The 27858-nt window shown below is 37.4% G+C and overlaps 1 protein-coding gene across 3 annotated transcripts in view; it reads left to right on the forward strand.

The window, feature by feature from the left end:
- The window catches only part of hgo (homogentisate 1,2-dioxygenase), a 431143-nt gene that overhangs the window by 224996 nt on the left and 178289 nt on the right, over positions 1–27858 (forward strand). For all 3 annotated transcript variants that reach the window (XM_090379845.1, XM_090379846.1, XM_090379847.1), the window contains one exon: positions 14116–14150. In XM_090379845.1, the coding sequence (XP_090235971.1) occupies positions 14116–14150 (35 nt within the window). The remainder of the gene's footprint in view (positions 1–14115; positions 14151–27858) is intronic.

A 27858-nucleotide genomic window follows, 5' to 3' on the forward strand; every position in this document is an offset into this window, starting at 1 on the left:
AAAAAGTCTATCAAACTCTAACAGTGAGTTAAGTAATAACTGAGAGCAAAGTAGAGGAGAAATTGTTGTAGTTAAACATAAGGAAGGCACCTGGGGTGAATGGGATCTATCCAGTTATATAAAAGGATGCAGCAAAGGAAGTTAGCAAACTCTTAGCCATAATTATAAAAGCTTTCTTGGACTGGAAATGTGCAAATGTGTCCCCAATTCAAAAAGGGGCATCAAAAGGCTGACACAGGTAATAACAAACCTATTAGTCTAACTTCCGTTGGCACCTCCGTAGCCAGATGGGAAGGAGCAGCAGTGTGCAGTACACGCTTCTTGATTAGACCAGGGTTCAAGCCAGTGACCACCAAATACGGAGGATGCGAAAAGGTCAAGGAATGACCACCGCATATCCCGGAGCAATTGGGCTTAGTTGCTAATGTTCCTAAAAAAAATAACAACAAACAAATAACTAACTTCCATTTTTGGGAAAATAATGGAGTCAGTCAATGGTTAAGGAAGCGATGCAGGATCATCTAGACAAGGCTGCAGTTTAGTTCAAAACAGCATGGGTTTGTAAAGGGGAAGTCTTGTCTGACAAATTTTATTGAATACTATGATGTGGTCACAAAGGAACTAGATGAAAAAAATAATTTTGATATCATATACTTGGATTTTAGGAAACCTTTTCATACTGTGGCATGTGGAAGACTACTGTACAAATTGGAGCAATATAGCATTAAGGGCAAGTGGTTGGGCCCATTGTTGTTTTCGGTATTTATCAATGAAATTGATGAAGGTATATCAGTGTTAATGTCTAAGTTTGCACACGATACAAAGGTTGACAGGGTTGTTAATGGCAGTAATGATAGTACGCTACTGCAACAGGATCTGGAAAAGGTGAGCTGATGGGCTGAGAGGCAGCAACTGAGGTTTAATATTGGGAAATGTAAAGTACTGCATATGGGTAGCAGTAACCTTGGTGTAATGTATCAACTGGATGGTACTACATTCAGGATAGTAGAGAATGAAAAGAACCTGGGGGTAATCAGAGTGTGCTGAAGTGGGATTTACTCAAAGAGGTAACTACATTAGGGGTAAAGGGAAGGGTTATTGCTTTCGTAAAGGCGACTACGATGGACTGAGACAGTATTTAAATTCTATACGGTGGGACCAACTGATGATGTTACCAACAGCAAATTCAAAATGGGAAGCATTGAAAGGCTTTACATACCAACTAAGAAATATTGTTCAAGGTTTAGGCCTAAATGGATGTCAGATGAACTAATGAGACATATGGCAGAGAAGAAAAATGCATGGGATACATATAAATTAAAGGGTGACATGGCAGCCTATGATAGATATAAGCTGGTCTGTAACCAAGTCACAAAGGAGAAACTGAGAGTAAAGTGGAGGAGAAATTGTTGAAGATAAACATAAAAAAGGCACCTGGTCGGGTGGATGGGATCTATCCAGTTATATTAAAGGAGGCAGCAAAGGAAGTAAGCAAACCCTTAGCCATAATTATGAGAGCTTCTTTGGACTTATGGGAGGTACCCTTGGACTGGAAATGTGCAAATGTGACATCAATTCCCAAAGGAGGATCAAAGGGAAAATGGTGGCACTGGTTAAAGAAGCACTGCAGGATCATCTAGACAAGACTGCAGATATAGCTCGGACATAGCATGGTGGTTTTGTTACTGCATGACCAATTTGATTGGAATGTATGATGTGGTCACAAAGGAACTGGATACAGGGAATAACTTTGATATCATATATTTGGATCTTAGAAATACTTTTGATACTGTTGCACATGGAAGACTGCTGAACAAATTGGAGCAATGTGGTATTGGAGGCAAATTGCTGCTGTGGATAAAGAGATGGTTTAGTGGGAGAAGACAGAGAGTGGCAATCAATGGACACTGCTCATTGTGGACTAATGTTATCAGTGGAGTCCCTCAGGGTTCAGTGTTGGGTCCATTGTTGTATATTGTAGAATAGATGTGTGGAAATTTGCCTTTAGCCAGTGGGGGGGTGATAGTTGGAACAAACTTCTATCTGTTGTAATGGAGGTCAGCAACTTAAGTAAGTTCAAGGCAGAACTAGACAAACATTTGGGTGAAATGGGCGAAATTTTTTTTTTTTGATGATGCTATATAAGCTTGCAGCATGTGCCTTTACTAATGCTAATGATATTAGGATTTGGCTTAGCAGTATGTATTTTTTATGTCACATTCAAAACCTGCATAAATAACAAATGGAAGTTTTAATGAATGCTTATAATTTTTAAATTCCAAAGTATTAGTTTCAGGCATCTTAACTTGTACAGGTGTATGTTCTACACAATCTTTTTCATGATTGTTCTTCTGAATAAAAATATGTTGAGTTGGGTTGTTTGGGTTTTAATGGTGCATCAGCAACTAGGGCTATAATGTGCCAAATAAATATGTTAAACAAGTATCACATACATATATTTTTTGTTTGTAATTATTCACCTGCATACTAATCTTCACATATTTTTTATCCAACATAATGTTCTTTAATAGTGTTGTTGTTTTCAACATGTTTCTTCATATAGAATAGACTTGTATGCTTAGCTTATTTTCTTTCAGTTATCTTGTAAAGGACAAATTTAACCTTTTTTCATAATGATGAACATTAATTGAAATATTGTTTTGATTTTGCTTTTTGAATTTAGGAATATCATCTATTGAAATAGGAAATGAAATACCATTAAAATTTAATTCATTTTCATATTTTTTATAATGTGAAATTCTTTCATAATGAGTTTTTACTTGAAGTAAAGCAGCTAAAACATGAGTTTTTACTTGAAGTAAAGCAGCTAAGTAAAGCTAAGTAAGATAAAGACGTGATTATCCCTTTGTATAAGGCAATGGTCAGGCCATACCTTGAGTACTGTATACAGGTCTGGATGCCTCATTTTAGGAAGGATGTAGAGTTGCTAGATCGAGTACAGAGAAGGACAACAAGACTGGTGAAGGGAACAAAGAAGGTGCTCTTATGAAGAAAGGCTTAAATTCTGCAAATTGCCGCTTCTGGAGACTAGGCACCTGCGAGGCGATCTGATTGAGGTGTATAAGGCTTTGAATGGATTGAGTAGGCTACTGCGAGGCTACTGTGATGCTGATGGAATTCTTCCTCTTGCTCAGATTACAAACCTCGGGGGGGGGGGCATAGATTCAAACTGAGGAAAGACAGTTGTAGAATGGATGTGCAGAAGTTTGACTTTAGCCAGTGGGTAGTTGATTGCTGCAACAAACTTCCATCTGTTGTTGTGGAAATTGATAGCTTAAATAAATTCAAGGCAGAACTATACAAACATTTGGAATGAATGGATCATTGAAATGGGAAGGGTTTTTTTTTTTATTTTTTATTTTGGCTGATGCTGTATATAAGCTTGCTTTCTTGGATCTTATGCATCTATTAATGCTAATGCTAATGTTAATTTTCTCAGTCATTTATTAGAAAAAATTTTTTAGTAAAAATAAATTAAAAAAATAATTAATTTACATGATTTAAAAAAAAATTTAGGGCTAAAACAATTAAAATTTTCATTAATTGCTTGTGGTTTTCTTAACTTTTTATTAATTTTTTAGATTTTTGATGAAGACTGATTCCAAGTTAATTTATGAACTTTCATCCCAGTCCTAATCCACATCATAATTATACTTGTTAATGAGATAATTTTTTGCACATTCTTTACATACTATTCAATAAATATCAGACCTTGGATATTTTGGAAATTCTGAAATAAGCTTTTCTTTTTCATATTTTTTGCATATTTTTCCCCCTTTCAGTTCCATAAGACTTCTTATATGTAAATCTAACCTTCTATATCTATTCAACTAAGTTGTTATTTTTCTTCCAAATTTGTGTACAATGATTTTTCTATGTTCCATTAAGGTTATTATTATGTTAAAACCACTCTTATACCGTGTGAAAATTAACAATAGTTTATTAGGCCATTCGGGTATCTTACCGATACCCATCATCAGACCATGCTGCTGACAGACACCTCTTGCCGATGTTCCCAGAAACCGGGTGTGCATATTTCTGGGAGCATCGGTAGCTTGGCCTGATGATGGGTATTGGTAAGATACCCGAAATGTCATGTTAATGTATAGTAATTTGGACGAATGGCCTAATAAACTATATTGTCAATTTTCACGTGGTATGAGTAGTTTTAATATAATAATAACCCTAATAGAAAACAACCACGTAACGTTCTTTCCTAACTATATTTTATATGCTCATCTAATTTTCTTATATTCTCATCTAATATGCTCATCTATAAAAGAATATCAATTATAATATTTTTTTGATATTTTTTATTAGTCTTTACAGTGAGGATGAGAGATTTTAACTTCCATTTCATTTTGTTCTTGATTACATTTCTTACAGAATTTTGTTTCCGTTTATGAAAAAACATTTTTTTTTTCATATAAATGGAACTTGAAAAAAGACAAAGCAATTAGTCAATTTCAATTAACTTCAATTAAAAGATCAAAAGATTTAGATATTGATACTCCTTATTTAAAAAAAAAAAAGGATTCGAAAAAGAAAAAACACAATATAGAGACAAAAAATAACTGTTACCTTATCTGATGACAATAAAAGTACTTTTAAAGTATTTCTACCAGATAGATTTACAAAAGAACCAAGAAAAATATTTCATCACTTAATAATAATAAAAAAACTTAAATTAATTTACAAAGGTATTAAAGATGGAAAAAATAAATTGATTCATATGATTGATTTCAATTTTGAAAATAGGTAAATATTAATTTATAAATATACTATTTTTAATTATAATGATGATTTTATAGTCACTTGAGCTGAAATCAAACATACAATGTTAAAAAAATATTTTTTTACATTGTTGAGAATATACAGAAAAAAGCCGCCATTAAAAACAAAACACTAAATTACAATTTTGATTGAATTTTGTTTTTTTGCGAAGGAATTATTTATATAGTAGTATAATGTTTATGATTTAGATTCCATATTTCAATTTTATATTTGGATAGTATTGTAAATTCCATTGCGTTCCTGGGTGCAGGATCCAAAGCTCGAATAGACATTTCCACAGCATCCCAAAGATGCTCCACAGGGTTCATGTTCAGTGAACAGGGAGGCCGTCCCATGGTGCTAAAATCTGTGGAATGCTCTTAGAACCATGAACTAGTCACCATGGCTCTGTGGGGAGGTGAATTGTCCTGCTGGAAGAGTTCATTGCCCTATGGGTGCATGACAACCATAAAGGGATGCAGATGGCCTGCAAGGATGGATGCGTAACCTGGACCATTCAGAGATGTGTTTGGACATACCAGAGGTCCCAATGTATGCCACGAAGCTATGCACCCATCATGGTGACATGACGGGTGCATAGTTTTGTGCAGTTTCTGCCAGATATGTACCCTCCTGTCTGCTCAAAATAACTGGAAACAGGACTCATCAGACCAGGAGACCAGCCTCCAATCATCCAAGGTCTAGTGCCTATGTTCTTTTGCCCAGTTGAGGCATAATAAGTCCTGTGTTGTGGTGTTAGCACTGGGACTCTGGTGGGTCGGCGGCTCCCATAACCTATTGCAGCTAATGATTGCCTGATGGTCTTGGTGGAGATGTTTCTGGCACCTCCCTCATTGAAGTCATTGAAGAATGTCAATGGCCACGTTCATCTACCACCTTCCTCCCCCACCATTTCCGTGGACAGCAATGAGATGTTATTCTGGAAATGGTGTATTCCCAATAGACTCTTGATACTGTCGAACGGGGATAGTGCAATTTCTGTACCACCTCCGTGATAGTGACCCATGTGTTGGGCACCCACTATCATCCCTCTTTCAGAGTCTGTTAACTCACTACATCTATCCACACTGACATCGAATTACCATCTACGTGAATGCTGAGTCCCTATATACCTGCCAAGCAGTGAGTTCGTCCACTAGCCAGAGGGCGACAGCGTCGCATTGCCCTGAAACTAGGTATCCCATGAATTCTGTCCTTTCAGTGTACATTCTTATTGTTGTGAAGTGGTAGTTCATACTCTCTGTGTTGTGTGACAGACAGCACATGGCAACAATAAAGCACAATGTCAGCTTGTCTTAACATTGTCAAGTACGTTAACATTCACGTATGTATTGAGGGAGCAAGAGAGAGGTGTAATTATATTTTGGTGTGAGTTTTCTAAATTAAAGATATTAAAGCAGAAACCTCCTAGCAAACATAATAGAGAATTTGGATCATATTCTAAAGTTATGATAGCTATAATTAATCAGCAAAGCTGGAATCCTTAATGAAGCTAGAAAGGTCTTATCTGTTTAATTATATTGTGCAAGTTTGTTTATCTTGAAATATAGTTTTCTTTCTACTGAAGAAATTGTGTTTTTGTCAGTTATTTATTCAAAATGTGTTCTTGTCTATTATTCATTCAAAATAAGGTGTACTTGTTTCTTATTTTATTTTGGGTAGAAATTAATGGAAACAAAACTTGTTTCTTAGAGAGAAGAAACTGAAAATTTAGTTATTTATTGTCTGCAGTATATTTGTACACATAAAATGAATTTCTTTACTCAATAAGGAGGATGAGAATTAAAATATTTTGAGATTAGGAGTCAGATATGTGTAAAATTCTTGCCAGTGCCAACCAAATGGGGAAATGAAACTTGAAAAATTCAACCAAGGTAGTTGGCTTTTTTGGCAGCCCAGAGTTGAACAAGAGTAATGCTAATTTTATGGAAATAAAATCTGCCTATGTAAATAAGGTTGACTGAAAGAAATTTCAAAACAGAAAAAACTATAAAAAGGCTTGCTGAGAAGTATATCTCCTTTTCAAACTTAAAGTTATCACAATTTGAAATGGTAAATTTATAGAAAGAATAAAAGAAAGTTTACTAATATGTAGGTTAGTGCAAATGCATCATTTTAACATAGCTATCTACTTTGGTAGATAGCTATGTTAGATAGCTATAGATAGCTATCTATAGATAGCTTAAGATAGCTGTAGATAGCTACTTTGGTAGATAGCTAAGTTAAAATGATGCATTTGTACTAACCTACATATTAGTCATTCTACCTCGTAACATGAGGCCTTTGCCCTTAAATACTTTAAAGAAAGTTTACATAATGAAAGTGCTACTGGAAACTGCACATCATTTATAAAAAAAAAAAAATAGAAATACTTTAACTTGATCTGAACTTTTTGTTTTTCATCCATCATAAAAGATATGAAAGGAAAGTGGAGGAGAAATTGTTGAAGATGGACATAAAAAAGGCATTTGGGATGATTGGAATCTATCCAATTATATTAAGGGAAGACAGCAAAGGAGATAAGCAAACCCTTAGCCATAATGAGGAGAGCATCCTTGGATTCAGGGGAGGTCTCCAGATTGGATATCAGTAGTGTTTTTGGGCCGAAACGACGTTCCTGTACTTTTTTTATAAATGCCATAATGAAAATCATTAAATTTATACACCTAATATTATGAAACAATGGCATAATCAAAGGGGAGGGAGAAATATCTATTTTACCCATTGCTACTAAAAATATATATTAATAGTAATATTTAAAATTAATAGATGTCTTTAAAAATTTATTTAAAAACAAAAACATAAATTTTGCAATGAAACTTGAACATTTCTTACTAAAGTACAATGTTAAAGTGTTAAAAAATGCCATCATTTTTTATCCCTTTCACCTGCTTTTAAGAAGCATTTATTCTTCAAAGTGTCCTGTACTTTTTCCACAGTCTATACAACTAATCTGATGGAATGAATGCCGTTTAACTTTTGATTTCGTAGCAGCAGTCAGTCGCCGCCCTAGGGGGAAGTTGTTGTTGAAATGATACACCGCGTTTAGTGCCCAGAGCAATTAGATGACGTCAGTGCCCTCTCCCCGACGGCAACAGGTAGTTTGTGTTTGCTTAAATTGCCTCAGGAACGAAAAGAGCAGATTGCGACTTGTGACAGAAGAGAGTGAGAAATTAGAACATGAGACATAATTCCTTACGAGATCGAAACTTATAAACCCAATGACTGTCATTCTAAAATTCCGTTCGTAAAAGTATATCGATTTATGTTCGATGACGCGATTTTAAAACAAAAGAAACTCCCTTACACAATCATGGGATTTCCTTCTTCCTACAATATTTCATTTTCAGTTGCATCAAATTCCAAAGTTGACTGTCCCCAAGTTAGTTCCTCACCTCACATTATTGACCCGTGAGGTCAGAATGGAAAGGGGAATAGAGAGGTATTTATAGGGAAAGGGGAAAGAAACCGGGAGAGCTTGCCAGTCTTAACGTAGATTTCGTGGGATTCGGTGTTGGAAGAGTCAGAGTGAGATCTGAGAGACTTAGAAAACAGTTGAAGATTTACAAGAGGTTTTTCCAGTATATGGTAGAGTTTTTCTAGTGCTGAAAGTAGTGAAGAGAGAGTGGAAGATCAGCCAATAAAGAAAATCGAGGAAGATAGCCCAAAGTCGTAATTATGGATCAAACGGTAGTACCAAGGAGCGCCAAGAAAGAAAGACATTTTGTCGGTAAGTGATTAGCCTTTTTCTGAAACAATATAAACTCAACCATTAGAAGTTAATTATACTTTTCCCTTGCCTTAAATTCACACACACACTGACCTCTCTTCTCATAAAAATCATTCTGACAAATTACTTTTCATAGTTAGAATTTAACAGTTAACGCGACCTGACCAATTAGTTGTTATAATACTCGTTATAATTGTTAGGTTGACAGATGTATTCTTATTCTAATAATGGAACAATTGTATGACATGACTGTCATCAGTGATTGTGAATTTTCGCAAGTGGAAAAGCACATGAAGAACATTCCAAAATTCTAATACTGCTAAGATAATGCTTGTTATAATGCTTCTAAAGCTTTGACCAGTTCAAATGTACTCATGTATATGACTTATATCTTTAATAAATCTTGTTTTGTTGATCATTTTGCCTTGTGACAGTTCTCTGTTACACATAATTTATTGAGTAGATTTTGAGTTGGAGTTATGTGGGCTCAAAGTTCAACTTAAGGAGAACCTTTGAGTTAATCACAACGCGATCTTGATGCTGCGGGCTTACTCTTATTTAAGTCTGAGTGGGCTTGAGGGTGCAAGATTTTTGTCCTAATCCAACTACTGGACTATCATTTGAAACCCAGGTCTTCTGGAAATACATATTAGCGTATTTGTCAGAAGCCTTGTCAGAAGCCGAGTGATTCACAGAGAACATTACATAGACAAGCAGGCACGCTAAAACAGAAAGAAGCCTGTGGAATAACAATGTGTTAGATAAAGAGATCCAACGAATGAGATATACTGTGATGCGTGCAAACGCTGCATTTTGATTTGCCATGACCTGAATGCTAGAACTGGTTGTTCTATGAACCGTGAGTCTGAAGTCTGATTCAGTTAATGTGGTGTTATCATATAGTCTTCTGGAGAATGAGCATTCCGGTACTATTTTTTTTTAGCAATACACCTCTGCTGGAGATGTCCAAAAAAAAAAAAAAAAAAAAGGTAAACTGCAGCCATTATCAATCCACTGTAGGATGGAAGCCTCCTCAACAATTCATGCTGAAAGAAATGGACCATAATCTGCCATGCTGGTCCAGTACGAGTTGGCAGATCGACTGTATTTAACAATCAGGACTTGAACCCTAGTCTACTCAAAGAGCATGTGCTACTACTGCACTCCCGCTCCTGACCACTCAGCTATGGAGTCCAAATATATCCCCAGTTTACACAGAGGGGATCAAAGAGTGACATGAATAATTACAGACCTGTTAGTTTAACTTTTGTTCTGGGGAAAATAATGGCATCACTGGTTACAGAAGCTTTACAGGATCATCTTGACAAGAATGCAGTTATAGTTCAAATGCAGCATGGGTTTATTAAGGAGAAGTCTTGTCTGACCAATTTTATTGGATACTATGATGTGTTCACAAGGGAATTGGATGTCATATACTTGGTATGTGATATACAAATATATCATACTTGGATTTCAGAAAAGCTTTTGATACTGTTGCACATGAAAGACTACTGTACAAATTGGAGCAGTATGGCATTAAGGGCAAGTTGCTACTATGGATGCTTGCTACTATGTTGTTGGGTCCATTGTTGTTTTCAATATTTATCAGTGATATTGATGGCTTACTCAGGCTTAATGTTTAAGTTTACAGATGATACAAAGGTTGGCAGGGTGATTAACGATAGTCATCAGGCTGAGCTACTGCAACAAGATCTAGGCAAAATGGGTTGATAGGGTGAGAAATGGCAGCTGAAGTTTAACATTGACAAATGCAAGGTACTGTCACATGGATAGCAGCAACCTCAGCGTAACTTATCAACTGTGTGGTACAATACTCAGGGAAGTGGAGAATAAAAAAAAACCCTGGGGGGGAAATTGTGCAGTTAGTTATTAAATTTTCTGAGCAGTGCAGCCATGCTGCCAGGACAGCTAATGGGGTTTTCTCAATGATATATAGAAATATTTGTAGCAGGGATAAGGAAATGATTATCTCTTTTATAAAGCTATGCTTAGGCCACATCTTGAGTATTATAGGCATGTCTAGAGGCCTCACTTTAGGATGAATGTATTTGCTGGAACTGGTGCAGAGCAGTGCACCCAGGTTGGTGAAGGAAACAAAAGAGTGCTCTTACCTAGAAAAGCTTCAGTTCTGAAAATCACAGAATCTGGAGACTAGGCACCTGTGGGGAGATCTGATTGAGGTGTTTAAAGCCTTGAATGGATTGAATAAGCTGAATGTTAATGGTGTTTTTCCTCTTGCTGAGACTATGGATTGAATAAGCTGAATATTAATGGTGTTTTTCGACTTGCTGAGACTACACACACATACACATGCACTCGTCACCCAAGTCAACTGGATGATTTAATATTCTTCTTCACTAAGAGCATAACACCTCCACCTCTCCTTCCCTGTCTGTCCTTCCTGTACACATCATAAATTGAAGTTGAGAAAAGATGGTTGCACAATAGATGTGTGGAAGATTGCCTTCTGCCAGTGGGTGGTTGATTGTTGTAACAGGCTGCCATCTACTGTTGTGGAAGTTAATAGCTTAAATTGATTCAAGGAAGAACTGGATGCACTGTCTTAGATTTAATATTCTTCTTAACTAAGACCATAACCTGTCCACCTCTCCTTCCCTGTCTGTCCTTCCTGTATACATCATACTCCCCATTGGATGGGTGAAATGGGAATGTTTTTTTTTTTTTTTTTGCTGATGCTGTATAAGCATGCTTTCTTGCATCGCATACCTCTACTAATGCTAATGCATGATCAATCACTACTGATAATGAGATAAAGAGTATTGCTTCCTTTTGTTGCCTCTCTAACATGCTTCCTTTAAAAACAGTCATCCAAGAAATTCACAAAACTCCTGCTAGTGTGTGCGTGACCAATCGATAAATTCTAATCAATATCTGGAAAGTTAAATTCCCCCATTATGAGACATTCTGATTTGCTGGCCCATTCTATTTCCCTATATAGCCGTTCACAGTCATTAGACCCGTAACTCGCTCATCACAGTCATTAGACCCATAACACACAATTTAGTTTTCCCAGTGCTTATATCACACCAAACTGACTCAACATTGCACTCTTCACCCAGTTCAACTGGATGCACTGTCTTAGATTTAATATTCTTCTTAACTAAGAGCATAATCCCTCCACCTCTCTTTCCCTGTCTGTCCTTCCTGTATGCATCATACTCCCCATATTCAAATTCAACATCATTTATGTCTGAGTGTCACCATGTCTCCACTGTTCCTACAATGTCTACATTTGATGACTTAATCGATACTTCAAATTCATCAAATTTATTTACAATGCTCCTAGTATTAGTGTACATGCAAGTATACATGCATGTGTTGCCACACTTAGTTACCCTAACACAACCCATGTATTTATTTGTTCCATGATGACCCACAGCAGGGCCTGAAATCCCAGACACCTTGCTTTTCAGCTGCTGCACATACCAATAGTAGCAATGCAAGAATCACTTTAACTCTGCCTGCAGCTCTAGTTAAACTATTAGTTTGCTAATATTACTATTAGCTAGCAGTTTTCTGACCCACCTACCACTGCCTCAATAACATCAGCAAATATTCCTGCAACCCTTCTATTCAAGTGTATCCTATCCCTGTAATAACAGTCTCTCCTGATAACAAGTGTTGTGGCGGTGAAGGAAGCAGCGGAGGGGTGGGGGGGGCTATGTATACTTTGTTTACATAGGTGATCATCAACCAGAGCTGAATTCTCCAACATTACTTTTGGTTTGGAGAATTTAACCCAGATTTATGAGGTCTCTTTAAGTATATAATCAGTATATCTCTTTAAGATGTATATATATATATATATATATATCCTTTTTTTTTTTTTTTTTTTTGTGAAAAACCCCAAACATGAAAAGTATTAGAATTTGTAATAGTGTAATATTTAGCAGCATCATGTATGGGTTGAAGACTGAGAAGATAAAAGGTACTTGTTGAGATTAGACTTAAATTTCTATAGATTGTAATTTTTGGGAAATATACCTGTTGGGAGGTTATTCCAGAGAATAGAAGTAGAAGGAATAAATATGGGGAATGGATGTTGATTTGTTGTGGTGTGTGTTTAGACTGGTTGGAAGAGAGTTGAGGGAATCGCCAATGCCAATTCAAAAGAACAGTTCCCATTGATGTATTTATAGAAAAGTCTTTTAGCAGAAACTGAACATCTATGAGACAGAGTGGAGAGACAGGTCATTAATTAATGTTTTCCCTGTTTTTTGAATACCATCTGGAAGCTTAGAGCTTTTGGAAATACCATATCAGATGGAACAATATTCCATGGTAGGGTGGATTTGATATTTGTTTATAATGAGTTATTATTATTATTAGCCATATAGTGTAAGGAAGCCTGAGGCTTATGCTGCACCAGCCATAAAAAATTTCTGAGTTACACTGAGAGAGAGAGAGAGAGAGAGAGAGAGAGAGAGCGAGTAAGCACAAGAGTCAGAAGTAGAAGGAAATCACCAAGAAAGAGAAGAATGATGATATCCAGCTCAAGACCCTGGGTGTGCCAAGCTCATACTCACCAGATGTGAGCCCCTGGAGTTGTTGCAGAGGAAAAGTAACACTGAAAGTGAAAAGAAAACCCAGTTTTTTTGATGCAGAGAAGAAATATTTGTGATTTGTTTATGCCAAGAGAGAGATTAGAAGTCAATAATCTGCTATAGAGATACATGATCTTGTCTAGAAATCTGAGTGTTATCAAAGATGCGCATAGAAGCAGTAGACTTTTTTTTTGATAAAAACAGGATGAAGTTTAGGATTGAAGTTAACTAATTTTTTGTCCCATTGGAAAATTAATTGGAGGTTGACATTTAAGGAATTGGTAGTGGATAATTGGCTTAATTTTTAGCCTTTACCAAAAAAAAATTAAGCCAGCTTTATAAATTTGACAACTCGTAGTGACAGTTTTATCTGAAGTTTTACGAATTTGACCATTTTTGATAATAGTAATAACCTTTTGGTTTTACAGCACTCACCTTGCTAAACTGTAAATCAAGAGAAAGAAGTAGAAATGCATGAAAACAAACTTAAAATAGTAACATTAATAAATTAGGGCAAAAAGAAAAATTCCAGAAGTTTGTCACTGAAAATAAGTTTCTTTGATTTTAATTTCTTTGATTTGCATTGTTTTGTCTTTAATAAATGTTATAATTATTATTTTTTTAATAATTAAATTATTAAATACTAAATATTAAATTATTTGGCAGTATTACATACATATATATCCAATGGAGAAATTACTTTTATTTACTCCATAATCTTCAGGTATGTATCTATGGAATATATCAAGTGTTGTTTGTACATACATGTATATATACATACATATACAGCATTAGATTTTACAACCAATAATGCTTATTTAATTAAAACATATTTTACTCTGCCATCACACATTCTCTTGATATGATATTTTGGGTATGGATTTCTAGATTTTACCCAAATTACTGAATTTTTAAAATTTATCTTATTGAAAAACCAACTTTAATTCTTCGTCTTTTTTTTTCTTTTTTTTTTTTCAACTTTAGATGCCTTTATAGTTCTGATGGAGACTTCCTCATTGGTAAGAAATATATTTTCAAATTTTCTCTCTCTCTCTCTCTCTCTCTCTCTCTCTCTCTCCTTCCTCATTTTGATCACCATTGAAATATAAATACATTCATGTCATATGGCTCCAGTTCTAAGCTGTTACTTCATTTTGAATTAGGTTGTAACTATATAAGACTGATGTGGCCAACATGCAGCACAGCACTCAGTAACAGTTAAACCTGGCCATAACAGCCATGGATAAATGCCACAGTTTAATAGCTTTTGAAAAAGATATGATCAGAGATTTCAGCATTATCAACGATGACTTTTTCTATTCAGCTCTTACAGAGGTCCACAAAAATTAGTGACCTGAAGGAAAAACATGTAGTAATTACTAGTAATGGACACAATCAAATGATTTCAGTAATCGAATGATTAGTAGTTACTGATTACTAATCACTCAAATGATATAATCATTTATATGATATATAAGATCTATCCAATTATATTGAAAGAGGCAGCTAAAGAGTTCAGCAAACCGTTACTCATAATATATGAGTGTCTTTGGATTCAGGGAGGTTCCTATTTATCGGAGACGTGAATATATCCCCAATTTACAAAGGAGTTGGGTCAAAGGGTAAAGTGAATAAAAATTATATACCTGTAAGCTTGACTTGACTAAATAAATTATTTTCTATAGAACAGAAGTTTACGGAATATAATTGCTTTAGTGGTTAAAGAAGTAATACAGTGTTATGCAGAAATCACAGCATAGATTTGTTAAGAGGGGTCTTGTCTGACCAATCTGATTAGCTACTATGTTGCAGCAACAGTGAAACTGGATACAAAAAATAATTTTGATATTATATACTTACATACAAAGCTGTTGATACTCTTCCACATGAAAGGGTGGTGTACAAATTGACGCTATATGGCCTTAGTAGGAAGTTACTGCTGCAGTTAAAGGGCAGATTGAGTGGCAGAAGGTGGTTATAAATAGGAACTGCTCTTCTGGGACTAATGTTATTAGTCCAAGAAGCAAACCTTTTACCCATAATATACAGAAGAACCTCTCCTGAACTATAAGAACATCTTTAGATTTAAGGGAGGTCTTTGAAACAGTAAGAGGAGCTCAGGGTTACCCTTACTGTTTTCATTATTACTGATAAAGGCAAGTTAAGCTTGTTATCCATGTTTATAGATGATACCCCATTTTAAGAAGATGTAGAGCTGTTGGAACGAGTACAGAGAGGGGCAACAAGATTAGTGAATTGAATAAAGGGTTGCTTTTACAAAGAAAGGCTTAAGTTTTGCAAATTACAGTGTCTGAAGACTAGGCACCTGCAAGGGGATCTGATTGAGTTGTATAAAGCTTTGAATGGTTTGAGCATGCTCAATGCATATGGGATTCTTCCTCTTGCTCAGAATAATCGCCTGAGAGGGCATAAATTCAAATTGAGGAAAGACGGTTGTAGGATAGATGTGCAGAAGTTTGCCTTTAGCCAGCGGGTGGTTGATTGGTGGAACAAACTTTCATCTGTTGTTGTAGAAGTTGATAGCTTAAATAGATTCAAGGCAGAACTCGACAAACATTTGGAGTGAGTGGATGGGTGAAATAAGGGTTTTTTTTTGGCTGATGTTATATAAGCTTGCTTTCTTGCATCATGTGCCTATGCTAATGCTAATAAAAAGTTTAGCAGGGTATTTAATGACAAGAATAAAGACATGCTACTGCAACAAGACCTAGAAAAATTAGGCAGATGTGCAGAGAAATGGCATGAGATTTAACATTGATAAATGCAAGGTCTTGCTTTACAGAAAACAGTAATCCCAGAATTAGCATTAGTAGAGGCATTTGATGCAAGAAAGCAAGCTTATGCAGCATCAGCCAAAAAAAAAAAAATAAAAATAAATAAATAAATAAAAAATAACCACTTCCACTTCACCCCTCTGTTCGTTCGAAATACCTGTCCAGCTGAGCCTTAAACTTATTTAGGCTATCAACTTCCACGACAAGGGATGGAAATCTATTCCACCAACCAACCACCCGCTGGCTAAAGGCAAATTTCCTCACATCTATCCTACATCTGAATGACATACCATTTGGGAAGAATCACACTTGGGGTGGTGGAAAATGAAAAAGATCTAGTGGTAATCATAATATGAACTTCTCTGAGCAGTGCAGATATGCAAAAACACCTATTGTCTTGTTCATTTCTGTCTGTTTGTCTGCATGTAATAACTCCTCTTAGACGCCTCATAGAGTTTTGTCAATGATATACAGGAATTTTTCCAGCATTGAGAAGGAGATGATTATGTAATTGTATACAGCAATAGTTAGGCCACAGCTTGAATGCCACATGCAGATATGGAAGCCTCGTTTTTGGATCATAAACTTAAATTGAAAAAAAGAATGGCTGCAGGATAGGTGTGCAGAATGCCTTCAGCCAGAAAGTAATTGGTTGTCTAAACAAACTTCCATCTGGTGTTGTGGTATTTTAGTTTGAATAAATTTAAGGAAGCATTGGACATATTATTAGAGGAGATGTACAGATTATTGGAGTAGGTTTTAGGTTCATTTCCGTATATGCTTAAAGTACCTATTGTCTTCACTACATCTGTCTGTCCATCCACATGTAATAACTCAACCCCAGGTGCTCACATCTGGTGAGTATTGGCTTGACACACCCAGGGTCCTGAGCTGGAGACGAAAACTATGTGGAGCAAAATCAGACCAATTGAAATATGGCAGTTATTATTTCTTTGTCTGTTCATCTGTATGTAATAACTCCATTATTTTCCTGGGAAATTTAGTTAAGTTAAGTTAAGAGGTCTGTAATTACTCATGTCACCCTTTGATCCCCTTTGTGCATTTGTACATCGCTAGTAAGCAGGAACCTTTCCTGAATTATGGTTAAGAGTTTGCTTACCTCCTTTGCTGCCTACTTTAATTTGTGGATTTATTGGTTGATTGTTTTCTACACAGCGTGTTCGAGAGGCAACCAGAGGAGTAATACTCTTTATCTCATTATTATCAGCAGTTATTCTTCGTGCATTAAGAAACTGTAGATAAAGGAGCCACTAGGTGACAGTGAACACAGTGTACTGATGTGGGATTTACTTACAGATGTAACTACCATCAGAGGTAAAGGGAAGGATTTTTGCTTTTGTAAAGGTAACTACAGTGGTTGCAGAGATTTTTTAAATTCTATACAGTGGGACCAACTGATGATGTTACCAACAGCAAATTCTAAATGGGAAGCATTAAAGGAATTGACCTTGGAAGCTACTAGACTTTTCATGCCAACTAAGAAATACTGTTCAAGGTTTGGGCCTAAATGGATGTCAGATGACCTAATGAGTCTCGTAGCAGAAGAAAAATGCATGGGATGCATATAAATTATCAGAAGACACAAATGCCTATGGTAGATATAAGATAGTCTGTAATCAAGTCACAAAGGATGTTAGGCAAGGAAAGGCAGATTACAGAGGCAGAAATCTTTGGCAAACAATGCAAAGAAAAACAGTAAAGACTTCTTTACTTATGTAAACTCTACAAGGAAGGTGATGAATCAGATTGATCCACTTGACATCGACGGTTCGATTGTTGATGAACCTACTGAGGTAGATGACACACTGAATGAGTATTTTGCATCTGCATTCATACATGAGGAGGTCTGTAGGGAAGTGGAGGCCAGAAGCTTATCACACTCTGGCAAGGAGCTAATTGACTTTGTAATAACTGAGAGAAAAGTGGAGGAAAAATTGTTGAAATTGAACATAAGAAAGGCACCTGGGGTGGTTTGGATCTATCCAGTTATATTAAAGGAAGCAGCAAAGGAAATATGCAAACCCTTAGCCATAATTATGAAAGCTTCCATGGACTCGGAGGACTGGAGATATGCAAATGTGTCCCTAATTCACAAAGGATCAAAAGGTGACACGAGTAATTACAGACTGTTAGTCTAACTCTTGATCCAGGGAAAATAATGGTGTCACTGGTTAAGGAAGCGATGCAGGGTCATTTAGACAAGACGGCAGTTATAGTTCAGCACATCATGGATTTGTTAAGTGGAAGTCTTGTCTGACAAATTTTATTGCATACTATGATGTGGTCACAAATGAACTTGATGCAAAAAATAATTTTGATATCATATACTTGGATTTTAGGAAAGTTTTTGATACTGTGGCTCATGGAAGACTAATGTACAAATTGGAGCAATATGGCATTAAGGGCAAGTTGCAATGGATAAAAGGAGTTGTTAAATGTGGATATGCTGAAACTGAAAGTGCTTTTGAGTGAATATGCTAACTAATCACTCACCATAAAAAGCTATTGAAGAAATTGCTGGTTATGCCCAATATTCTAGGCACTAAGTCATCTCAATGTTTTTTAATGAAGGTTTTTACAATTTTTTTTAGTAGAGAAACCAAAGAAAAAACTTTCTTGAAGATGGGTGTGGATAGAGTGTAAAAGGAGATAGAATCAAACTGACCATTGCACACATAGTACTGGTTTAATAAAATTATTCATGGAACTATTCTGAAGTGCAGATAATATCTCTCTCTTTCTCTCTCTCTCTCTCACCTCTGAAAAGTAAATACAGTATCCATTTATTGTGAGTGAAGATACATAGAGATATCTGCAGGCCCAAGATGACACAAGGCCAGGGAGGGGTTCATATTCTAGAGTTTAGGCAACATGAAAAGTCATATTCACAGTGCAATAATACTTTTCAGTGGTGGAAAAATGATCCAAGTACACAAACTTATACAGCATCAGCCAAAACACACGCACGCACGCACGCACACTTGCTTCTAACAATTTGTACAGTCCTATTCAAACTATTCACTTCCACAACACCACATGGAAGTTTGTTGAAAATCAGTTAGTTTCTGGCTGAAAACAAATTTCTTTGTAACCACAGTTTTTTTTCTAGTTTAAAATTACATATGTCATTGTAAGGATGCCATCTGCATTTAGTTTAGTTAAGTCATTTGAAGCATTGAACACTTCAGTTGGATCTATTTTTGCAGATGCCTAGTTTCCACATGGTGCAATCTATTTGACTCACGTCTTTATTCATAAGAGCACTATTTTGTGCCCACTTTGGCTAATTTTGTTGCTCTGCTCTGCTCTGCATCCTTCCTATATGAAAATTCCTAATGTGAAAATGGATAGGCTTCACCTTGAATAGGTGAAGCTTATTCATTGCCTTGTATGACGGGATAATCACCTCTTTATCCCAGATAGCAGAATTCCTGTATATCATTGACAAGAACCTGTGAGCCATCCTGGAAGCCTGACTACACTAATCGGAGAATATCACTTCAAAATGTATAATTACCTCTAGGTCTTTTCCCTTCTCCACTTCCTTGTATTTAGTACCAAATAATTGCATGCTATTCTGGGGTTATTGCTTCCTGGATGCAGTATCTTGTACACAGATGAGCCAAAACATTATGACCACCTACCTAATATGATGTCAAGGGGATCCAATCCACATGTTTTACAAGTTTTGCAGCTCTGGCGAACGGTAAGTTTTCATTTATATTTAGCCATTTTATTGACTTAATTGTTATATTAAATTATTTTCTATAAGTAGCTTATAGACCTAGTCAAGCTCCTTGGTTTATTTTGAATTTAGATAGCCCGATTTTGAAAGTTAATTAATGCTTAGTGTCCGTAGATTTACCATTCGTAACTTGCCGCCATTGTTATACGATACAACATATATAAATATCCCGAACTAGATAGCGTAAGGTTTAAGGTAAAACTAGATAGCGAAACATGTAGCATGGTATTAGAAATTTGTTAGCTTAGTATTATTAATTGATATAGTATTATCAATTAATCAGTAAAATTTATAATCTTGTTAAACTTCATTGTCAATTAAATTGTACTTTTTTAACTAAATACATATAATGACTTAGATTTTACAAACGTATCATTATTAATTAATACATATAACTTGATAGGAGATACAGAAGTTATATAACTAAACTTGAGGTATAATGAAAAAAAATATATATATATAGTGTTATAACTGCATTGGGATATAAGTTTAGAGTTAATTTTCTATTGAAATTGAAATTTTATTTGGAATTGAATCGAAATCATGACTCAGGCCAGAGCAGCAAAGCAAACGGTTCAAGCTAATGGGAGTGCTGTGGCTCAGAGGAGAACTGGGGGGGGGGTCCTCTGAATCACAGCCTTTTAAAAGGTACTGCTTGTTTGATGTTTGTGGAGCAATCATCAAACACGAAGTAAGGAGTGTGAAGAAATCAGGCGACAACTCAGCAATGTTATGTATGGGCCTATATGAGAGCTTGAAAGACAGGGTGGATGCCCTCAAAGGATCTAAATTCAGGGGCCCATCAAGATGTCAGCTGCCCACATCAGCACCAGAGCCTGCACTTGAACATCACCCAACACAGCGGCAACCCCCAAGGCAGAATGCACTGGTCCCACAGGAACTAGTAGTTGTCAGTGACTCTATTGTCAGGGAAATGGGGAACATACTGTGCAAAAAAGGATAGGTGGAACAGGACAAGGGCTTGTCTGTCAGGGGCAAAGGTTGATGACGTTGTAGAGCAGATATAATCTTTTAAGGGCACGAAAGGCAATATTGTTGTGCACGTTGGCACTAATGATATTAAGAGTAGAAGACTGACGGAATTACTTAACAAGTACAGGTCACTGTTGAAAAAAAGCTGTGAATTAGGGTTGAATTTGAAATTGTCTGCAATTCTGCTCACACAAAATAGGAGGTATTATATGATGAGAGCCTTTTCAATCAATTCAGCCCTGGAGAGATTGTGCAAGGCTCAAGGGATAGAATTTTTCTCAGTATGGTCTGTGCTTGTTAACAGGAGAGACTGCTTCTACAGGGATGGAATGCACTTAAATAGAAAGGGTGCAAGAATATTTGCTGATGCTATCGAGGTACAGTTAGGTGGGTCAGAAAATTGCTAGCTTGGGGGGATACACGGACTAATATATTAACAGTAGCCATTGGCAGAGGTGAAAGTGATTCTTGCACTGTTTCTATTGGAATGAGCAGCAGCCTGGAAAACAAGATGCAGGGGATTTCAGAGACTGCTGAGAGTCATTGTGGTACAAGTAAATACATGGGCTGTATTAGAGTAGCTAAGAATAGGAACAGGTGCATGTATACTTGCGTGTACACCAATGCTAGGAGTTTGGTAAATAAATTTGATGAATTTGAGGTATTGGTCAAAACATCAAAGGCAGATATTGATGGGATATCAGAGATGTAGTGTCACACAGATATAAGGAATGCAGAAATGGAATTTGGGGAGTACAATGTGTACAGGAAGAATAGACAGGATAGGAAGGGAGGAGGGGTTATGCTCTTAGTTAAGAAACACATAAAATCCAAGGAAATACAGCCAGTCGACATGGCTGGACAGTGCAGTGTCAAATCAGTTTCGTGTGACATAAGCACTTGGAAATCAAAATTGAGAGTAGGAGTGTGTTATAGGCCTAATGACTCTGATGAGTATAATAAACAACTGTACAGAGAAATAGTGGGCCAGTAAACCAGGGGGATTTTATTTTTCCAGATATTGACTTGAATTTGTGGGTTGGTCACTCACACACCAGCAATGCTTTTGTGGATTTATTGGATGATTGTTTTCTACAGCAGCATGTTTGGGAGGCAACTAGAGAGAGTAATACTCTTGATCTGATTATCAGTAGTGATTCTTCATGCATTAAGAATCTGCAGATAAAGGAACCACTAGGTGGCAGTGAACACGGTGTGCTGAATTGGATTTACTCAAAGAGGTAACTGCCATCAGGGGTAAAGGGAAGGGATTTTGCTTTCATAAAGGCAACTACCGAGGTCTGAGACAGTATTTAAATTCTATAGAGTGGGACCAACTGATGATGTTACCAACAGAAAATTCAAAATGGGAAGCATTCAAAGAATTAATCTTGGAAGCACCTAGGCTTTTCATACCAACTAAGAAATATTGTTCAAGGTTTAGGCCTAAATGGATGTCTGCTGACGAGTCTGCTGACGAGGCCACTAGTGACGCGAGTCTGCTGACGAGGCTACTAGTGACGGTCGTGTTCCAAGCCGCTAAGTGGATTTTTCTTATTTATTGATTTGAAATTATTATTTTTCTAAAACTTTTGATTTAAATTTAGTAGTATAACATTATTTTGTGATTTTTTGATTAATTTGGTGTATTTATTCTTTACTCGGCCTTGTAAAAGTATCGGTAAGGGTTTCCACGTGTTCGTAACTACCGTTATTAACTTTCCCGCCATTGTGATACCGTACTAGATATACCGTAGGTTATATACCGTACTAGATAGCGTTAGTTGAACTTCGTTAGCAGTTAAATTGTACGTTTAAATAAATACATATAACGACTTAGATTACAAACGTAATATAATTAATAACATAACATAATTAATTAATAAATTAATAGAATCATGACTCAGACCAGAGCAGCAAAGCAAAAGGCTCAAGCTAATGGAAGTGCTGTGGCTCAGAGCAGAACTGAGGGGGGCAGTTGTCCTCTGACTCACAGCCTTATAAAATGCACTGTTTGCTTGATGTTTGCAGAGCAATCGGGTACGGGACATGATACTGCCAAGGGGGATGTCTTTGTGTGTGCGCGATGCAAGGAGTGTATCGATATCAGGCAACAACTCGGCGTTCTTTTGGGCCTATATGAGAGCTTGAAGGACAGGGTGGATGCCCTCGAAGAAACTAAATTGAGGGGCCCATCAAGCTCTCAGCTGCCCACATCAACGCCAGAGCTTGCACTTGGGCATCGCGTGACACAGAGACAACCCCCAAGGCAGAATGCGCTGGTCCCGAAGGAACTAGTAGTTGTTGGTGACTCTATTGTCAGGGAAACGGGGAACATGCTTTGTAAAAAAGATAGGAGGAACAGGACCAGGGTATGTCTGCCAGGGGCAAAGGTTGATGACGTTGTAGAGCGAATATCATCTTTTAAGGGCACAAAAGGTGATATAGTTGTACACGTTGGCACTAATAATATTAAGAGTAGGAGACCGGCAGAATTACTTAACAAGTACAGGTCACTGTTGAACAAAAGCCGAGAATTAGGGTTGAATTTGAAAGTGTCTGCAATTCTGCCCAGACACGATAGGAGGGAGTATATGATGAGAGCCTTGTCGATCAATTCGGCCCTGGAAAGATTGTGCAAGGCTCAAGGGGTAGAATTTTTTTCAGCCTGGACTGTACTTGTTAACAGGAGAGATTGCTTCTACAGGGATGGGATACACTTAAATAGAAAGGGTGCAAGAATATTTGCTGATGCTATCGAGGCAGTGTTAGGTGGGTCGGAAAACTGCTAGTTTGGGGGGAGACAAAGACCAATAGATTGACAGTAGCCACTGGCAGAGGTGAAAGAGATTCTTGCACTGCTTCTATTAGAATGAGCAGAAGCCTGAAAAACAAGATGCATGGTATTTCAGAGACTGCTGGGAGCCATTGTGGTACAAGTAAACACATGGGTTGTGTTAGGGTAGCTAAGAATAGAAACAGGTGCAGGTATACTTGCGTGTACACCAATGCTAGGAGTTTAGTAAATAAATTTGATGAATTTGAGGTATTGCTCAAAACATCGAAGGCAGATATTGTTGGGATATCAGAGACGTGGTGTCACACAGATATAAGGGATGCGGAACTGCAATTTGGGGAGTACAACGTCTACAGAAAGGATAGACAGGATAGGAAGAGGGGAGGTGTTATGCTATTAGTTAAGAAACACATAAAAACCAAGGAAGTGAAGCCAGTCGACATCGCTGGACAGTGCAGTGTGGAGTCAGTTTGGTGTGACATAAACATTGGGAGATCAAAATTGAGAGTAGGAGTGTGCTATAGGCCTAATGACTCTGATGAGTATAATAAGGAACTGTACAGGGAAATAGAATGGGCCAGTAAATCAGAGTGTCTTATAATGGGAGATTTTAATTTCCCAGATATTGACTGGAATTTGGGGGCTGGATACTCACACACTAGCAGGGCTTTTGTGGATTTATTGGATGATTGTTTTCTACATCAGCATGTTCGGGAGGCAACTAGAGGGAGCAATACTCTTGATTTGATTATCAGCAGTGATTCTTCATGCATTAAGAATCTGCAGATAAATGAACCACTAGGTGGCAGTGATCACAGTGTGCTGAAGTGGGATTTACTCAAAGAGGTAACTACCATTAGGGGTAAAGGGAAGGGTTATTGCTTCCGTAAAGGCGACTACGATGGACTGAGACAGTATTTAAATTCTATGCAGTGGGACCAACTGATGATGTTACCAACAGCAAATTCAAAATGGGAAGCATTCAAAGAACTTATCTTGGAAGCTACTAGGCTTTACATACCAACTAAGAAATATTGTTCAAGGTTTAGGCCAAAATGGATGTCAGATGAACTAATGAGGCATATGGCAGAGAAGAAAAATGCATGGGATACTTACAAATTAACAACATGACACAGAAGCCTATGATAGATACAAGTTGATATGCAACCAAGTTACAAAGGAGGTTAGGCAGGCGAAGGCAGATTACGAGAAATCCTTGGCAAGGGATGCAAAGAAAAACAGCAAAGAGTTCTTTACTTATGTAAACTCTAGAAGGAGAGGGATGAATCAGATTGGTCCTCTTGATATTGATGGGTCAAGTGTTGATGATCCTGCTCAGGTAGCTAACAAACTAAATGAATATTTTGCATCGACATTCACACATGAGGAGTTATTCAGCGAGGGGAATGCCAGAGGTGTATTCAACTCTAGCAGTAAGTTACAGAATCTTGAAATAACTGGGAGTAAAGTGGAGGAGAAACTGTTGAAGATAAACACAAGAAAGGCACCTGGGGTGGATGGGATCTATCCAGTTATATTAAAGGAGGCAGCAAAGGAAGTAAGCAAACCCTTAGCCATAATTATGAGAGCTTCCTTGGACTCAGGGGAGGTACCCATAGACTGGAAATGTGCAAATGTGACCCCAATTCACAAAGGAGGATCAAAGGCTGACACAAGTAATTATAGACCTGTGAGCTTAACTTCTGTTCCAGGAAAATTAATGGAGGCACTGGTTAAAGAAGCACTGCAGGATCATTTAGACAAGACTTCAGTTATAGCTCAGACACAGCATGGTTTTGTTAAGGGGAAGTCTTGCCTGACCAACTTGATTGGATACTATGATGCAGTCACAAAAGAACTGGATGCAGGGAATAACTTTGATATTATATACTTGGATCTTAGAAAGGCTTTTGATACTGTTGCACATGGAAGACTGCTACACAAATTGGAGCAGTGTGACATTGGAGGCAAATTACTGCTATGGATAAAGGGGTGGTTGAGGGGGAGAAGACAGAGAGTGGTAATCAATGGACACTGCTCATCGTGGACTGATGTTATTAGTGGAGTCCCTCAGGGCTCAGTGTTGGGTCCATTATTGTTTTCTGTATTTATAAATGATATTGATGATGGTATATCGGGATTAATGTCCAAGTTTGCAGACGATACAAAGGTTGGCAGGGTTGTCAAGGACACTACTGACACTATGCTGCTGCAACAGGATCTGGAAAGGTTGAGCAGATGGGCTGAGAGGTGGCAAATGAAGTTTAACATTGACAAATGTAAAGTACTACACATGGGAAACAGCAACCCCAGAGCAACGTATCAACTCTGTGGTACAACACTGACAGTGGTAGAGAATGAAAGGGACTTGGGGGTGGTTGTGCAGGCAGATATGAAGTTCTCTGAGCAGTGCAGACGGGCTGCAAGAGTAGCTCATGGAGTATTGTCAATGATATACAGGAATTTTTCCAGCAGGGATAAGGAGGTGATTATTCCATTGTATAAGGCGATGGTCAGGCCACACCTAGAGTACTGTATACAGGTCTGGAGGCCTCATTTCAAGAAGGATGTAGAGCTGCTGGAACGAGTACAGAGAAGGGCAACAAGATTAGTGAATGGAACAAAGGGGTGCTCTTACGAAGAACGGCTTAAGTTTTGCAAATTACAGTGTCTGGAGACTAGGCACCAGCGAGGTGATCTGATAGAGGTATATAAAGCCTTGAATGGTTTAAGCATGCTCAATGCTGATGGGATTCTTCTTCTAGCTCAGAATAATCACCTGAGAGGGCATAAATTCAAATTGAGGAAAGACAGATATAGGATAGACGTGCGGAAATTTGCCTTTAGCCAGCGGGTGGTTGGTTGGTGGAACAGACTTCCATCCCTTGTGGTGGAGGTTGATAGCCTAAATAAGTTTAAGGCTCAGCTGGACAGGTATTTTGAACGAACGGAGGGGTGAAGTGGAAGTGGGTTTTTTTTTTTTTTTTTTTTGGCTGATGCTGCATAAGCTTGCTTTCTTGCATCAAATGCCTCTACTAATGCTAATGTCAGATGAACTAATGAGACATGTGGCAGAGAAGAAAATGCATGGGATACATATAAATTAATGGGTGACATGGAAGCCTATGATAGATATAAGCTGGTCTGTAACCAAGTCACAAAGGAGGTTAGTCAGGCAAAATCAGATTACGAGAAATCTTTGCCAAGGGATGCAAAGAAAAACAACAAAGAGTTCTTTACTTATGTAAACTCTAGAAGGAAGGGGATGAATCAGTTTGGTCCACTGGATATGAATGGTTCAACTGTTGATAATCCTGCTCAGGTCGCTAATAAACAAAATGAGTATTTTGCATATACATTCACACATGAGGAGTTATTCAGGGAGGGGAATGCCAGAGGCAAATTAAACTCTGGCAGTGAACTAGATGATTTTGTAATAACTGAGAGCAAAAATGGAGGAGAAATTGTTGAAGATAGACATAAGAAAGGAACCTAGGGTGATTGGTATTCAGTTATATTAAAGGAGGCAGCAAAGGAAGTAAGCAAACCCTTAGCCATAATTATGAGAGCTTCCTTGGACTCAGGGGAGGTACACAAGGACTGGAGATGTGCAAGTGTGACCCCGATTCACAAAGGAGGATCAAAGGGAGACACAGGTAATTAGAGACCTGTTAGTTTAACTTCTGTTCCATGGAAATTAATGGAAGCACTGAAGGATCATCCAGACAAGACTTCAGTTATAGCTCGGACACAGCACGGGTTTGTTAAGGAGAAGTGTTGTGACCAATTTGATTGGATACTATAATGTAGTCACAAAGGAACTGGATGCAAAGAATAATTTTTATATTATATATTTGAATCTTAGAAAACCTTTTAATACTGTTGCACATGGAAGACTGCTGCACAAATTGGAGCAGTGTGGCATTGGAGGCAAATTGCTGCTATGGATAAAGGATTCATTTAGTGGGAGAAGACAGAGAATGGTAATCAATGGACACTGCTGTTCGTGGACTAATGTTATTAGTGGAATCCCCCAGGGTTCAGTGTTGGATCCATTGTTCTTTTCTGTATTTATTAATGATATTGATGATGGTATATCAGGTTTAATGTCCAGGTTTTAGACGATACGAAGGTTGGCAGTGTTGTTAATGACACTAATGACAGTACGCTGCTGCAACAGGATCTAAAAAAGTTCTGGTGTATCATTTCCATGCACACATGGGGAGAAGCGACCCTTCAAAAATCCTGGATTTGAGCTCCTCCATAGCTATGACAGAACTAATAGGGGTGCCCATTGCTGTGCCGTGAACCTGCTTATACATTGTGGTTTGAAATACCATGGTGGTACTCGAGAGACAGCTTCACCCAACTACAAA

Source organism: Mastigoproctus giganteus, chromosome 8, assembly GCF_048544385.1.
Source record: "Mastigoproctus giganteus isolate SK-2022 chromosome 8, ASM4854438v1, whole genome shotgun sequence".
NCBI classification, from domain to species: Eukaryota; Metazoa; Arthropoda; class Arachnida; order Uropygi; family Thelyphonidae; genus Mastigoproctus; species Mastigoproctus giganteus.